The 17,309-nt window shown below is 53.0% G+C and overlaps 1 protein-coding gene and 1 pseudogene across 1 annotated transcript in view; one reads left to right on the top strand and one right to left on the bottom strand.

The window, feature by feature from the left end:
* TTC38 (tetratricopeptide repeat domain 38) overlaps positions 1-16,119 on the bottom strand; it is a 28,268-nt gene extending 12,149 nt beyond the window's left edge. The window contains exons 1-7 of the mRNA XM_049884683.1: positions 15,900-16,119; positions 14,806-14,883; positions 12,987-13,068; positions 11,901-12,072; positions 11,195-11,368; positions 6,467-6,542; positions 1,934-2,053 (exon numbers count right to left, since the gene is read on the bottom strand). Coding sequence (XP_049740640.1) covers positions 1,934-2,053; positions 6,467-6,542; positions 11,195-11,368; positions 11,901-12,072; positions 12,987-13,068; positions 14,806-14,883; positions 15,900-15,932 — 735 coding nt within the window. The 5' untranslated portion in view covers positions 15,933-16,119. The remainder of the gene's footprint in view (positions 1-1,933; positions 2,054-6,466; positions 6,543-11,194; positions 11,369-11,900; positions 12,073-12,986; positions 13,069-14,805; positions 14,884-15,899) is intronic.
* On the top strand, positions 7,136-8,769 carry LOC126074810 (60S ribosomal protein L36-like; annotated as a pseudogene).
* Positions 16,120-17,309: the final 1,190 nt, after the last annotated feature.

The raw sequence follows: 17,309 nt of genomic DNA, 5'->3' as shown, positions 1-17,309 counted from the left end.
CGAGAGCCAAGGCAGGGACAGACACAGACAGCAGAGGACGAGGGTCCACTCAGAGATGACCCAGCTGGCCTTGGTGCTAATACCAATAGGCACTCACTGGGGCCAAGGATGTCACAGTTGTCACATGGCCATTTTACAAATGAGGAAACTAGGGCTCAGAGGAATTGGGATTTTGCCACAGGGTAGAGCCAGGCCTCAAACTCAGGTTTCTCAAATTCCCCTAAAATCACAGTGTTTTGGCTCAGGAATGTGGCCCTGGCTGGGCTGCCCCTTTCCCCACTCCTTGGTGCAGCCTGGGAAAGGCCCCTGTCTCCAGCCAGGAGACTAGGCCACACTGCCCCTCCACCTGCCCCGCCGGCTCCTGATACAAATAATAGTACCCTGTGTTCGCAGTGTCCCCCAGGGCCTGGCTTGTGAAAGTGTCAGGGCAGACGGAGGCGGGGGGAGGGGGTGTGCACAGGAGGGAGGAAGAGAGGAGCTGGACAAACGCCTGGGCCCCAGTGCCTCTCCAGGCTCGTGTCTGGGATCCTCAGGGAGATGGGAGCGTGAACCTCATGGAACTATACTTCTCAAAAGCTCTCTTCCTCCTGGCCCTGCTTTACCCAACACCACTTCCAGAGAAGTCCCTGGGACCTGCCTTCTTGTGAATCACATGCACTGGAAACGTTCTGGGCCAGGGAGCTGCTTGGAAGGACCCTGGTGCCCAGGCTGGTTCCTCCACTCCCGGCCTGTTCCAGGTCTCTCCTGCTGTACTTGCTCCCACCACGGAGCCCTGCCGCTTGGAGCCAGGCCCTGGAGACAGAGCCCACCATTGAGAGAGAAGGACTTGGAAGTAGGCTGCACCTGGACAGGTGGTCAGCTCTGTGCCAGAGGCAAGCATGGGGACATGGGCACACACACAGTCAGGAGGGCCATCACCACCAGGGTGGGGGGTGCCTGAAGGGGCAGCAAGCTGACAGCTGGCTGGGTGAAGGCAGCCGCCATGAGGGGGAAATCGGAGGCCACAGCAAGGCCAGGCCACAGCAGAGGGCCTGGGAGGGCAGTAGGGTCTGGATGGCTCCAGCTCCCCCTCCACATGGGCCCCAACTGCCCATACAGCAGCCTGCAGACATCACCCCACTCACTGCCCTGCTGGGCTATGAGCCCCCTAAGGGCCACTCCCTGGTGCACGGTTTGTTATGTGTCCTTCAGAAGATGTGCTGAAGTCCTAGCTCCAAACCTGTGAACGTGACCTTGTTTGGAAAAAGGGTATTTGCAAATGTTATCAGCTAAGGTGAGGTCACCCTGGAGCAGGGTCCTAATCCCATGAGGGCTGTCCTTATTAAAGAGAAGACACAGACAAACAGTGATGACAGAGTTGGAATGATGCAGCCGCAAGCCAACGAACGCCAGGGGTGGCCAGGAACCACCAGAAGCTGCAAGAGGCAAGGAAGGCTCTTCCCCTAGGGCCTTCAGAGAGGCCCGGGCCCTCCGGCATCCTGTGTTTGGACCTCTGGCCTCCAGAGCTGCCTGACAACAAATGCCTGTTGTTCTAAGCCCCACAGTTTGCGGTGATCTGTCACCGCAGTCCTAGGGGGGCCACCCAGGCTTCCAGGGTGGAGCCCACTGGCTGGTGACCGAAGTGGCAGCTCAGGGCCCTGACAGCTCTCACCTGTGCTTGGCCCTTGTTTCCCTGGGAATTTTCTAATCCATTCCTTTTACAGCCCTACGCCTTCAGGCCAAGACCAATTCTAGAACCACCTGCAAAATGCTGGCAGGCAGTGGGGGGCTGGGGGGCTCCAGAGGAGGCTGTGGCATGGAAGAAGCACCTCCACGCTAAACACTTGCCCCAAGGACTAAACTGTACCCTGTAATTCCCGTCCAAAAAGCCTCAGCTTAGCCAAGATGACGAACGGGTTTTTCTGGACAGGCGTCCCAGCCCCAAGAATCGTACCTTCCAGTTGGGTTCTGAGCGCTGCATGAATTCCAATCCATCCTTGATTTCTGCTTTCATTTCGTGGATGTGGGCTATGGTGTGCACCGACCACGTGTCCGTCGGGTTAAGAGACAAAGCCTGTGGGGTGGCGGGGTGGAGAATGAGCGGCGGCGACAAGGATTAGTCAGGTGTTATACAGGGGCTCCAGGGTGAGTGTCAGGGGTGAGCACGCTCAAGGATCGGGCTCTAACTCACAACAATGACCATTCCAACAACAAAAACCAAAAAAACCAAACTCGTTGCCAAGTCGATTCCAAAGCACAGCGACTCTACAGGACAGAGTAGAACAGCCCCACAGGGTTTCCAAGCAGTGGCTGGTGAATTCGAACTGCCGACCTTTTGCTTAGCAGCCATAACACTTAACCACTGTACCACCAGGGCCCCCATGCCAACAATACAATGACAAAACAATTACCAGCCCAATGAGCGGCCCATTCACGGTTCACCATGTGCCTAGCGCGTGCTGGATTCACGCACAAGTCCCAGGATGCTGCCAAGGTAGGTGGTGTTGTTAGCTGCTGTCAGTGGGCCCCCAACTCATGGCAATCCCACACACAACGGAATGAAACGCTTCCTGGTCCTGTACCATCCCCATGATTGTTTGCAGGTAAGACAGCTGTGATCCATAGAGCTTTCACTGGCTGATATCTGGAAGTGGATCCCGCCCTTCCTCCTAGTCTGTCTTAGCGTGGAGGCTCCCCTGAAACCTCTTCAGCATCATAGCAACACACAAGCCTCCACGGACAGACGGGTGGTGGCCGTGGATGAGGTGCACTGGACAGGTTTCGAACCTGGGCCTCCCATGTGGAAGGCAAGAATTCTACCACTGAACCGCCACTGATCCCAACCACCAAGGTAGGTGTCACTGCCCATTTCACAGATGAGGAAACTGAGGCCGAGTGAGATTAAGTTACAAAGCTGGATGGCAGCAGAGTCATCCCCTTGGCCCTGCCTCCTGGGTACAGCTGAGTCACCAACATCCTGCTCAGGCTCTCCGAGCCTCAGCATCGCCCCCTAGAAGGACCACTGATGACACCTTCCCTCAGGGGCTGCCGCAGAGAAGAAGTGGACGCTGCGCAGATAAACGAGGTGCAGACCATCAAGTACTCCGACGGCTCTTGCTGTTTCTTCCTGCTAACACGCCTGGAATGGCCACACACGTGCCTTTTCCTGGCTCAGAAAAAGCTGTCCTGACAGGGTTACTACAGTATTAATCATAGCACATGCTCACCTGCCAGGAGCCTTAGAGCAGCCCCTGGAGGCAGGCAGGACAGGGACTCCACCTTGTGGAGGCATCGTTCCTCACTCATCTGCCCATCACATGTTTACCAGGTGTCTACCAAGCATCTACCGATCGCCAGGCAGAGTGTGGCCTGAGGCTCCGAGAGGCTCTGGGGCCAGCCCGTAAGTGGACGGTCCTCTTGAACACATGTCCCCCAACCACATCACGTGACCCGCCACCCCTGCCTCAATCTCCCCACACCTTTCACAGAAGCAGAGCCTGGAAGGTCCAAGCTCCTTGCCCTGGCCTGGCCCCTGCGGGAGGTTTAGGTGAAGGCTGACCCAGCACCCCGTTTTCCCGGCCCCACCCCTGCTTGCCCAGCTCATGGGGGACCGGGAGATGGGTGGGTCTGTGAGGCCCATCAGAGGCGCAGCTTATCCAATAGGCGAGGTAAGCACGGTGCTTACCTTGCTTATCAGCTCATCTGCAGTGAACAATTTCACATTTTTTTTTTTTTTTACTGCATCAAAGATTCTGCTTCTAGATGTGGCTGGCATCTGTCTCTCTCCTAACCTGACAGCACCTTCCTGCAAAATCAAAGCCTCTTTTCAAATTTACAGTCCTGACGGGGACGGATGACCCAGTAAGCAAGGTAAGCATAGGCTTATTCGTGCTTACTAACTAATCTGTAGTGAACAGTTTCACATGGGTTTCACCACATGTGAAACTGTTCATTACAGATGACCTGGTGAGCAAGGTAAGCGCCGTGCTCACCTTGGATATTGGATAACCTGCCCCTGGCACCCACGGGACGGGGGTGGTGCCGGGCATTCAGGGACAGAACACTTTGCAGAGACTGCAGGGCACAGCCCAGCCTGCGGGGATTCACTGGCAAGGCTGGCGTTCCCACAGAGGTGGAGGGTTAGGTCAGAGCGTAGGACCACCCACCAGGTCCCACAGCCCTGCCCTAGGTCCCTGGCTTCTCTGACAGGTTGCTAACCAGCCTCCTCCCTCCCTTAGAGCCTTAGAGCTTCTGAAGCAAAGTCCAAAGGCCCTGACTAGCTTACAGGGCCCAGCGAGTCCACCCTAGCCCTACCTGGCCTCTGCTCCAGGTGCCCTGCCCCGCCCACCTGCAGCCCAAGCAAGCCCTCTCAGGCCTTTGCTCCAGGTGCCCTACCCCAGCCCCAGCCTCAGCCTCTCCAGAACAGGCCGTGCCCACTCTGCTCCCTGCCCTAGCCAGCCTGGGCTCACCTGCCCAGTGTGCAGATACTGTCCCCAGCACTGCCACCACCGGGAGGCCGACCAGACCCCAACAGACCAGGTAAAGCCCCCTCCTGCTGCCCCAGAGCCTGTGTGGCCACCGTCACCACCTGGGTATTCTTGCCCAGTAACTGCCCATGACAGCGCTGGTGTTGTGGTCAGAGTGCGGCCACTGGCAGGAGGGCGGATAGCAGGAGAGAGGGGTATCAAGTGGGGCAGGGGATCCCATTCCACCACTTCTTGCTCCCCACAAGGCAGGTCTGTGCCCTCGGGGGAGGGCCTGCCACATCTGTCACCAGACAGACCCTTGTCCAGAGCTCTCGGGCCATCCTGCCAGCCTGCAGGTGGCCAGTGAACATCACTCAAGCAAGGGCCCAGCAGCAGTGCTCTGCAGCGACCCGGCTGAGGCTGCCCCGGGCAGTGGTGCAGACCCAGGGCATCAGGAAGCTGTGCAGACTCCCAGCCCTGATTTCTGGCTAAAGCAAAAAACTCACCACCCTACACCTTGAGTCTGGGCTCCATCTCTGTAATCAAAGCAGTCTTCACAGACCCCATGGGCCCTGTGGACCCCAGAGGGTATGGACTCCTGGGGAGAAGACTGGGGGCTACCTTCAGCCAGGTCTAAGGGAAGAGCACTGGCCAGGATGCTGGGAAATTGGTTCTAGTCCAGGCAGCTTCAAGGGCAGGGTCCCGGGCTCCTGAGAACCCCAGCTCCACCACCTCTGAGCCGTGGGGCTTGGGCAGCTCTGGCCTAGCTCTGCGCCTCAGCCCCTCCTCTAAGCAACCAGAGGTGAACAGCTTGCTGGCAGAGGTGTGTGGACGAGAGCGGGTGTATATAACGTGCCCAGCAGCCAGCCAGCACAGGAGCTGGTATTGCCCTTTCTACATGATGCCCTCTCTGAGCCACCGTTTCCGCCTCTTTGAGAAGAGGGGCTGGAGGAGCAGCAGTTCAGGGGCTTGAGACTCCACAGCAGTGGGCTGCACAGGACTCCTGCCCCCAGGCCTGCTAGCACAGCCTGCCAGTGGTCCCGCTGCTGGCCACATGAGCCACACACCCCTGCGCCCGTGGCAAACTCAACCCTGACGTCTGTACCACTGCTATGTCCTCTGTGATGGGGCTCTGGTGGTGCAACGGTTAAACATTTGACTGCTAACTGAAAGGCTGGTGATCTGAACCCACCCAGCAACTCCACGAGAGAAAAGACTTGGTGTCTGCTCCCATAAAGATTACGGCCTAGGAAACCCTATGAGGCAGTTCTACTCTGTCATCTGGGGTCACTATGGGTGGGAATCGACTCAACAGCACCTAACAACATGTTCTCCATGAGCTTTGTCCCTTCTGACAGTGGTGGTGGTCCAGGAACAGGCCCCTATCCACTCGGGGAGGACACCCGGTCAGATCCAACCGGAATTATCACTCCACTCCCTGGAGGCCTGGTATTGTCAGTCATGCCTAGAAACGTGGAGTTCAAGGAGGGAGAACCCATGTTCACATGCGCTTCTCCATCTACAAAGTTCCTTTCCCAGAGCACAAAGCTGGAATTTGGAGACAGACGGAGCTAGGTGGAATCCCATGGTTGCTACTTTGTGCAACCCTCAGTGAAGGGTATGTGACTTCCCTAAGCCTCATCTTCCTCACCAGCCACTGTGGATAGTTACACTGTTTGCCATGAAATGTGTTGGCCAGATCACGTGTTTGCCGCACCACGTGTTTTCCATGTCACCTGTTTGCTGTGCCATGCGGCTCTGAGGACAATGGGAAGGCCACGGGGTGAACCGTGGGCACACAGCAAGCCCTCGACAAGTGGCAGCTACCACTATTACCATGGGGCGGGGAGAGCCCTCCCTATAACTCTGAAGAAACAAGGTCCAGAGGAGGAAGGAACTTGCTGGAGTCACATACCAACAGGCCCAGTCTCTGCCCCACATTGGGAGGACCCTCGCATTCTCTGCCCCACCCGGACGGCTACTCCCTGGAGGACTGGGCAGCTCAGGAAGGGCCCACTTACCTCCTTGGCGAGCTTTTCCGCCTGATCATAGAAGTTGGTTTCCATCAAGCCAAACGAATAAATGCCTTTCACATAGCTAAGAACAGAGAAGAAATAGCTTTTTAAAAAAAAAAAAAAATGGCGCATGGGAGATTTTTAGGTTGTGAAGCTATTCTGTGACACTGTAATGGGGAACACACAACATGGTGCATTTGGCAAAGCCCACAGGACTGTACAGCACAGAGCGATCCCAGTGTAAGCCAGGGGCTTCAGCTGATAACAACGTGTCAGTGTTGGCCCACCCGTTGCAACAAACAAACCACAGGAGCGCCAGGTGTTAATACCAGCAGAGGCTGCGTGCCAGGACAGAGCAGGTACACGAGAACTCTCTGTACTGTCTGTGCAGTTCTTCCGTAAACCGAAAGCTGTTCTAAAAAATCAAGTCTAAAAAGAAAATCGACAGGGTGGATTTGTGTTAAGAAATAAATAAAACGCCTTCTGCTGCAGCAGAAACCCTGATGGTGTACTGCTAACTGAAAGGTCAGCAGTTAGTGATCCACAAGCCACTCCTTGGAAACCCTATGGGGCAGTTCTACTCTGTCCTATTGGGTTGCTATGAGTTGGAATTGACTCGATAACAACGTTTTTGTTTTTTTTTTCCGCTACAGCAGCCATTGAAGAATAGCAGCCATGGCTGTGCACTGCTGCCCCATGGCCGTGGGCCTCAACAAGGGCTACAACGTGACCAAGAACCTGAACAAGCCCCACATTCACGTGGGACACAATCCGGAAGGTGTGCAGCTTCACGCCCTATGACCAGCGCACCACTGAGCTGCTCAAGGTCTCCAAGTTCAAGCAGGCCCTCAGGTTCACTGAGAAAGGGTGAGGGCAACACATCCATGCCAAGAGGAAGTGAGAGGAGCTGAGGAATGCCCTGGCCGTCTTGAGGAGGCAGCTGCCAAGGACTGTGCGTGCCTCTGTCCTCATCTGCTGTATCCTCGCCCCAGGTAATATAATAAAACCTTTCCAGAAATAAACAAATAAGATGGCCTGGGACTGTTCGGCCCTCACATACCCTAGCCAGGCACTGTGTCTCCCTAGGGACTCCAACTCATGGCGACATTATGTACAACGGAATGAAACGCTGCCCGGCCCTGTGTCATCCTCACAATCACCAGCATGTTCGAGCCCACCGTTGCAGCTACCATGCCAGTCCATCTCACCGAGGGTCTCCCCCGCCCTCACTGGCCCTCTACTTCACCACACACGAAATCCTCCTCAGCGATGGATCCCTCCTGACAACACGTCCAAAACAAGCAAGTCAGATATCCTGTTGCAAAACGTAAGGTTTTCACTGGCTAATTTCCCGAAGTAGGTCACCTGGGCTTTATTCATAGCTTATCTTAGTTTGGAAGCTCCGCTGAAACCTGGCCACCATGGGTGACCCCTGCTGGTATTGGAAATAACAGGAGTATAGCTTCCGGCATCACAGCAACACGCAAGCCACCGCAGTACGACAAACTGACAGACGGGTGGAGGTTGAGTGCTTACTGGGGTCATTTAATTGTCAACATTTAAGCACTGACCGGTGCGTACTGTGTGCCAGGTACTATCAGGCTCTTGAGTCTATTAATGCATCTGACAACAAACCTATATGAGAACTCAATGAAGGTAATAAAGTGTGGTGGTCATGAGAGCTGGTCACAAGCAGCCCAGTTCTCTCTCTATTCCTGAGCCCACACAGAAGTGCCTTCCTGGTCGTCAGGTGACCAGTCTGACCAGTCACTAGGGAGTGGGAAGATATTCCTTTTACTCTGAGCACTTAATTGTCACTGTGAGTCCCCCAACCCACTGCCATCGAGTCGATTCCGACTCATAGTGACCCTATAGGACAGGGTAGAACTGCCCCGTAGAGTTTCCAAGGAGCACCTGGCGGATTTGAACTGAAAACCTCTTGGTTAACAGCCGTAGCACTTAACCAGTCCCCCAGGGGCTCTCCTTTCTCTCTGCCTTAGCAATGGCCATGGCCAGAGAACAGCTGCTTCATCAGCGGGGAGCTGGAGGGAGATATGGCCGGGGGCGCTGAGCCCCCAGCCCTCCTGTGGTGGAGACGCCATGAGCGTGAGTGAGAAACTTGGGTTGTAATGAGCTTTGGAGAATCAGCTTTGGGGGCTGCTTATCATGCAGCAGAAACTATCCTGTCGTGACTGACACGTCACAGTGCTGCCTAATTCACAGGCTGGGGTGGAGATGAGGCGAAGAAGCTGGAGCCTTTTCATGAAGGTACAGGCAGTCATGGGATTTCCAATGAGCTCCGTTCCTAAATGTGTCTATGTCGAATTTTCAAGTCGGAACAGTTAGGTATGGTTCATATCTAAGGTCAGTCAATGTTTGTCTTAGTATATAGTATACCTTTCTATGTGTGTAAAACATTAAAGAAGTACTTCCAGATACACTAAGACATCTTTAACATGATAATACAGCAATAATGCTAATAACAATGTTTTGATGCGTGTTGCAAAGTGGCACCCGTTTGTTATTACAAACCACTGTCGGCCCCTCGAGTTTTTAACGTAATTGGCTTTACGGGGTTGGCTTGTAACTATGGGTTGTACGTAAGTCAGGTTTTTGTAACCCAGGAACTGCCTGTAATAGCAATTATGGTTTCGTTATTTACAAAATATAATGAAATGATGCAAAAATATACAAAGGCCTCTTTGGCAAAATTTCAGGTAAAATCCAATATCAACGTACTTTGCATTTTATATTCCTAGTCATCTTTCCTCGCTGAGAAAAATGGAATTAAAAGAAATAGAGGAAACAGCAACAGTATTAACAAATAGCCCACGAATGGGTGTAGAGGTAGAGAAGTATGCTAAAGTGGAGTGGAGGGTGCAAGGCAACACACCCACCTGCAGATACAGGTCGGGTTGCAGGTAGTACTACATACACATTTGTAGGTGCCGCGTGTCTATTAAAATAGACACTAGAACACACAGGAGCATAGTCATTGAAACGTCCTAGACATAACCAAACACCTCGTGGGGTGAAGTTACTAGGCTTGAAGGCTGAGGACCATAGACTCAGGGGACATCTCTGTCAATTGGTACAACATAGTTCATAAAGACATCCTACTTTTGTGAGTAGCGTCTGGGGTCTTAAAAGCTTGCAAGTGGCCATCTGAGATACAACTATTGGTCTCATCTCATCCGGAGCAAGGGAGAGTGAAGAAAATCGAAGATTTAAGGGCAGAATTAGTCTAAAGGACTAACAAATCACAGTAACCACGGCCTACGTGACTCCAAGACCAGAAGAATTAGATGGTGCCCTGCTGCCCAGAAGAACTAGATGGTGCCCAGCTTCCACTACCAGCTGCTCTGACCAGGATCACAACAGAGGATCCTGGACGGACCAGGAGAAAAATGTAGAACAAAGATCAAATTCATATAAAAGACCAGACTTACTGGTCTGATAGAGACTGAAGGAACCCTGGAGACTATGGCCCTAAGACACCCTTCTAAAGTGGAATTGAAGCCATTTCTGGAGACTACCTTTCAGCCAAATGATAGACAGGCCTACAAAATAAATAACACCTGAGAGAAATGAGCTCCTTAGAACGGTTGATTATATGGGACCAAAGGGCAAAATCTGCCCAAAAGCAAAGATGAGAAGGCAGGAAGGGGTAGGAAAACAGAAACATAATGGGGAACCCATGGGGGAAGTGGGGAGAGTGATGACACATTGAGGGGACTGTGACCAATGTCTTGGAACACCCTGTGTACAAATTGTTGAATGGGAAACTATTTTGCTCTGTTAAACTTCACCTAAAGCACAATATTTTTAAAAAAGTAGAAGCAGAAGAGTTCCTTTCAAGAATGAAGCTGTGACGTGGGAAAGAACGCAGGATAGAGCTTAATGGTGACGCCAAGAGAGACACCATGTTTTCAGGGTGGGGCCGAGGAATCTTAAGTTTTTAGCATAGAGGAGAGAGGTTAAGAAGTAGGTACGGAACCATGCCCAAAGCCAACCTTTCAGACAGGGATTGGACTGGACAATGGGATAGAAAAAGATGCTGGTGGAGAATGAGCTTCTTGGATCAAGTAGACACATGAGACTATGTTGGCATCTCCTATCTGGAGGGGAGATGAGAAGGCCGAGGAGGTCAGATGCTGGTGGAATGGACACAAAAAGAGAGTGGAGGGAAGGAGTGTGCTGTCTCATTAGGGGGAGAGCAATTAGGAATACATAAATTTTTGTACGAGAGACTGACTTGATTTGTAAACTTTCACTTAAAGCACAATTAAAAAAAAAAAAAAAAAAAAAAGTAGTAGATATGACCCCGGAAACTACTGCCCTGAGATAATCTTTAAACCTTAAACCAAAAATTCCCCTGAAATCGCCTTAAAACCGAACAATAGCTTAGCTTAACTAATAAAGAATGTGGGCCTTGAGCATTACGCTCTTTTAAGATCTATCTATGTGGGATCAAATGAACAACGGCAGCTGGAAAGATCAGACAGGAAGCTTCGCGGGCAGTGAGCTTACGTTACTGGGGGAGGAACAACTCAGGAAAGGAGGGTGAGGACGGCTGCACAACTCGAAGACTGTGATCAGTGTCACTGAATTGTACACGAAGGAACGGTTGAATTGGGGTATGTTCTGTTGTGTACATTTTCAACAACAACAAAATAAAATAAATTATTACGAAAGAAAGAAATGGAAATGATGTGATTTCCAGCTGCTGCCCACCTGCTCAGGGGTATGTCAGGTGTCCAGAATGGGTAAACCCGAGCAACGGAATCTCGCATCTGTTCTTGGAAGCCCAGGTAAAAATAGGCATCATGGGAAAATTTCAGGGCCAACATGTCTGTCGGGTGGTCCCGGAGAATCTGTTCCCATAGATCACAGGCTTTCAGAAAGTTCCTGCAAGGCCAAAGAGATATCTCAGCGGCACTGAATACACGGTTCACGCACACGGCAGGGTGAGTGGCATCGTGTCTTGGCAGTGTCACGATTTCCACTGAGTTGGTTAAAAAAAAAAATCAGTTCCCTTGGCTGCTAACCAAAAAGTCGCCAGTTCAAATCCACCCGCTGTGCCTTGGGGCAGCTCTACTCTGTCCTGTAGGGTCTCTGTGATTTGGAATCAACTCGACGGCAATGGGTTTGGTTTTTGGTTCTATCTGAGATAATTCTGTGATGTGGCTCTGTTATTTGTGTAATGGAAATAATAACCAATTTATTTAGTGAAACAAAACAAGCTACTTTGAATGCTTAATTGGGAACCCTGACCAACAGCCTCCTCATTGGACAATCACCAGAATAAAGTGGCAGGCAGGACATAACCCATGAGGCAGGAGGAGAATCCCTCCCGGCCCCCTTCCTGTTGGGGGTGGGGTGACCTGTGGCATCAGGCAGCGTGGCCCCCATGCCAGCCTGGCCCCAGGAGGCTTCTCACCCCTCAGCGAACATCTCCACTGCAGACACATGCAGCCGCTCTCGCTGCGTCAGCGGCTGGGCTTCTGACATCTCCACCATCGTCTTCAGGGCCTGGGCCAGCTCTGGGTCCAACCTCACAGAGGTCCCGGTGCCAATCAGCAGGAGGCCGTTGGCGATGACATGGCCCATTGCTGGTGGGAGGGTGGGAAACAGCTGGGGATTTGGATGGTCCGGCCCACACCTGGCCTCATGTGTGATATCAACAACCCATGTTCCACGGGGTACAGTGAAGTGGAAAGGGTTGTCACCTGCGCCCTCTGCCCACAGCCCATCACATGGCCTTTGCCCTTACTGCACAGTGGAGGGAGCAGCCACCCCAAAGCATCCTGGACTTCACAGGTAGTTCCACAATCAGAGCATCTGGGGAGCACCCCCTCCCCCAGGTGGGCTGGTTAGGAGCTGCCTGTGGGCTCCTGGCCTGGGTTTCCCTCACCAGCTGGTACTGTCACAAGGACAGGCACAGGGCCTGGCCAGGGATGCTGACTGGATGCTGTTCAGGGTGGAGGCCCTGAGGCCCTGACCACAGCCTTGTAAAGGCTCCAGGCTCTACCTGGGCTTCCTGGCCCTCACCGTGACAGAGAGAAGGTGTACGCTGGGGTTTGGAACTCAGTTGTTAGCCCAGGACTAAGACCTAGGACCCAGCTTCTGACCTGGGGCTTGGTGTCTGCTCAGAACCTCAGCTACTGGCTCTCCCCAATAGGCCACTTCTGTCTCTGCCCACTTAGTAAGAGCCTCCTGCCCTCAGCAGTTGGCGGGGGGGTTCCTGCTGCCCTGCCCCCTTCATCAGCCTTTCTCCCAGGCCCTACACTGGGGCCACCAACCTGAAGCTGGGGCACACTGGCACCACTGACTGGAGCCTGGTGCCCTGTGCTGGCCTCTCCACACCCACTGCTCATGTGCAGGCCTCCACCCCCTGCCTGGGCTGCCAGCCTCTGTGGCAGTCGGTCCTCCCCACCCCAGCCCAACTGGGTCCCTGTGGTCAGGGAACGAGAGAGGGACTGGGTCCATGAAACTGGGCTCCTGACCCAGGAAAGCCGTTACTCACTGAAGGTCGGGTCTGCTTCTTTGAGCTTTGACAGGCAGCCATCAAGGCCACCAAGACTCTTGTCATTGGTCCACTTGACATACTGAAATAAAAAGGCAGAACACGGCTGTCCTCAGGGATTCCTTCATTTATGTTAATTAAGGCATGTAACTAAATCTAGACTTTCTTTCTGGAACACTGAGTCTTCTCTGGACTCTAACCCAAAGAAACCATAACCTGGTTGATCTTACATGAAGCGATTAAATGCATACAGGACTAAGCATAATTTCAAAGGAAGGAAACATCAAAAGGAAGGTTCCTTCTGACAGGAAAGCTGCTACACGATGTCAGCTTCTTCAGCCATATAACTAAAAAACCCATTGCCGTCAGACTGATTCCCACTCATAGTGACTCTACAGGACAGAGTAGAACTGCCCCACAGGGTTTCCAAGGAGCAGCTGGTGGATTCGAACTGCCGGCCTTTGGTTGGCAGTCGTAGCTCTCAACCACTGCACCACCAGGGCTCCTCTCCAGCCCTAAGGGGCCCTTGAAATCAGGTACTGCAGTGGGGGCATTGCTACTTGTTATGGATTAAGTTGTGTCCCCCAGAAAGATATGTTGAAGTCCTGACCCCGGTACTGTGGAAGGTGGCCTTGTTTGGATATAGGGTCTTTGTAGGTGTCAGCAGTTAACACGGGTCATACTGGGGTAGGGTGGGCCTGATCCCACATAAGTGGGAGAACAGACACAGTAATGATGTCACAGGGCGAAGAGGCCATGTCAAGATGCATCTACAGGCCAACGAAGGCCAACAAACGCCTGCGGCTACCCAAAGCTGGGAGACACAAAGGAGGCTCTTCCCCTAGAGTGACCGAGGGAACATGGCCCTGCTAATGCCCTGAACCCGACTCCTAGCCTCTAGAACTGTGGAGAAATAAATTTCTGTTCTTACAACCCACCCAGTTTATGATTTTTTTTTTATTGCAGTCCTGGGAGACAAATATGCTACTTGCTAGTCATTCCTTTAAAAAAAAAAAATAATAATAATAAACATCCACCGTAGGACACTGGAAAGAGAAACAAAAGCTGAAAGACAAAACCCTTAATCTCATCACCATTTCTGCGTAAAGTGAAAGCTGTGAGAGCTTGAACTTGACGGGACTGCCTTGTTTTTCCGGGTCTCAGTTTTCTGCCTTTGACAGCAGGCAGCCTTACCACTTTTCTCTCTCTCCTTTTAGTGGAAAATATTTGCGTTTTCCTTCTCTGACAGGTTTCCCCTTACACAGGTCCTAGCTTTCACGGGTTTTATCGTTATTTGCTTCTCGTCTTTTTTTGCATATTAAAAAGCAATTCCCAACACCGTAGTAGTGTATTGGGTGGTCACATGTGCCCTTGCAGCTTCATGGGCTACACCCACACAGAATAAGCACATGTACTCTAACAAGGTACAGGTGAGCTGGCACAGAGACTCAGAGAACCCATGTGCCAACGCAGGCTGAGATGACAATGGAGACATGGACACGCCAGACAGTATGCACAGGCTGGAAGAGTGTGCTGCCGCTCAACTGAGGACGCTGTCATGTGACAAACCAACCTGCTGCTGTCAAGTTCATGCTAACTCATAGCAACCCAACAGGACAGGGTAGAGCTGCCCATAGGGTTTCCAAGGCTGTAATCTTTACGTAAGCAGACTGCCACATCTTTCTCCCGCAGAGCAGCTGATAGATTCTAACCATCGACCTTTCAGTTTGCAGCCCAGCGCTTAACCACTGCGCTCCTAGGACTCCTAGTAACAAACCAAGTGCTTTATAAAGGCCGCCACTTCTCTTGGTGAGCGTACCTGGGTCAGGGTGGCATCAAACAGCTTGCAGGCCTCATTACTTGTGGTGGAGAGTGGTAGCCCAGCATCCTTCCACGCCTAGACGGAGCAACACGAATGGAGCAAGACCAAATATTGGGCCTTATTCCACGTGGTCCTTTCAAACAAATACACGCAACACCAACCCGCAATCCGCCCCCCCCCCACACCCAACAGTTGTGCAGGAGTGGGTTTCAGTCTGATGAGACCTCATGGGCAGGCACTGGACCCAGATTTCACAACCACAGTGCCAACCAGACAGAGCTGAGCCCTGCTGGGGCAGATCTCAGTTCGAATCCCTGCAGCCTCCAAAAGCTGTGTGCCCTCTGGCAAGACCCTGGTGCTCAGACCCTGCCTGCCCTCTCTGTAAAACGGGGTTCATGAGGACCGAATGGGGCGACCACGGGCGTCTGTGCCAGAAAGAGCCCTTTAGGAGATGGGAGCTGCTGGTCGTGATGATGTGGACACCGGTCACCTCCCCGGACCACAAGGAAGTCTAAAGGGGGCAGGGAGGTGGGAGGCTGGCCTCTCCATGCGTCGGGCACGCGGTGCACTGCTATCCACCAAGATAAATTCCTCTCAGACCCACTGAGACCTTTAAATCTGTCCATGAAACACCTGGACATTATAGGAATTAGGCAAGGTAATGGCCACCAGAGGCCCGCTGGTAATGGCGTAGAGGGCGGCCACTTGGGTCGAGTATTGATTGTGTGGCCACGAACAAGTCTCCCTGCCCTCGGTCCTCTGACCTCCCTCCTCCTCATGTGCAAAATGGGCGCAGCTCTGGTCGGGTGACGCAGGAGACTTGGGCCCTCTCAAATGACCAGCGCCAAGCCGTGGTTACTAAGCTGAGCTTCTGGGAGACCCTGCTGGTTTCCCCGGTGGGGCCCACAGGAAGGCCTTCCGGTTCCTCCGGTGTGCGTTCGCGGGGGCGCCCGTGCGCCCTTGGCCGAAACTCGAGCCCCGCCGCGCGCCCCCGGCCTCCGCGCGCCCCAGCCAGGTCTTCGGTTCGCGCCCTAGGTCTGACCTGGGGCGCGCAGGGCACGGGGAGCGCGGAGGAGCGGGGCCGTGCGTACCTGGCAGTCCCGCAGCGACGCGAGCGCGGCCATGGCGCTGCTGCAGGTCAGGTCCTGGAGTTCTGCTCCCGCGCCGCCGCGGCTCTCCGGGGAAGCTGGGCCCGAGGGGCGGGGCAGCCGTGCCCGCCTCGTTCACTGGTCGGGATCCGACACACCACAGCGGTAGCCCGGGGACACGGGCCCGCCCCGAGCCCCAGGCGGAGAAAACTCCGGTGCCTCCACCCCTTAGCCCAGGGGACGCTCGGGGAGGGGCCGCGGGCTCTCCTAGGGCCTGCGGGAAGCCAGACCCGGCCCAAAGGTCTGCTCCGATGTGAACCCCTCATGTGCGCGCCTTCCTTCCGTATCAGATTAGGATTCCGGGCAGGAGAACCAGGCTGCGGGCCTGGGGGATCTGGGGGTATGGGCAAGGTCGTGGACCGCGCCTACTACCCTGCCCGGTCTTGCCCCTCGCCCAGGGGACCCTCCTTGCCTGGGACCCTTTTGGGACACGGCCACACTCAGAGTCCCTAGGGAGGCAGGGGAGCCCTGAGACAACGGGCACTTCTAATTTTTATGTAGTCTCCCACTCGGAAGCCACACACACACTCAGAGATGACATTTTTGTCCAGCCTCTCGTGGGCCCCGCTTTACTGTGTTATCCGGCCGGTGTCCTGGGCCCCACCCCCTCTGTCTTCTCGAGGACTTTGCCGGGGATGTATTACTGCCCCTTCCTGCAGCATCAGTTTCACCCTCTAACTGGAGTTCTGCCATCAGCCACAAACCCACTCTAGCCTGGTCTGCTCTCCCCACCCCACCCTCCAGGCCAGACACTAAGGCGCACGGGGAGGTGAGTCCAGTGACTCCAGGGCCCATCCCGTCCTCGTTTATAACGGTGATATCTTGTTCATCAAATAATGGATTTTTTGCATTAATTTTGATTTTCAAAAATATTGCATTAAAATATTATTTGTCTTGCATAAGAGCTAAAACCATAAAACTCTTAGAAGAAAACGTAGGGGTAAATCTTCATGACCTTGGGTTTGGCAAAGGATTCTTGGATATGACACCATAAGCATGAGCAACACAAGAAAAAGTAGATAAATTGGACTTAATCAAAATAAAAAAAAGTTTTGTGCATCAAAGGACACTATCCAGAAAATGGAAAGACAACCTACAGAACGGGAGAAAATACTTGCAAATTACATATCAACAACAACATCCAGAGTAAATGAAGAACTCTTACAACTCAGCAACAAAAAGAAAAAGTCCAAATTAAAAACTGGCAAAAAAAAAAAATTTAATTTTTAATTTAAAAATTGAATAGGCATTTCTCCAAAGGAAACATACAAATAGCTAGCAAACACATAAAAAGATGTTTGACGTCATTCATCATGAGGGAAATGCAAATCAAAGCCATAATGAGGTACTACT

This window comes from Elephas maximus, chromosome 4, assembly GCF_024166365.1.
Source record: "Elephas maximus indicus isolate mEleMax1 chromosome 4, mEleMax1 primary haplotype, whole genome shotgun sequence".
Taxonomy (NCBI): Eukaryota; Metazoa; Chordata; class Mammalia; order Proboscidea; family Elephantidae; genus Elephas; species Elephas maximus.
The sequence above is the reverse complement of the archived record's forward strand: the minus strand, read 5'-3'. Positions and strand labels throughout refer to the sequence as shown.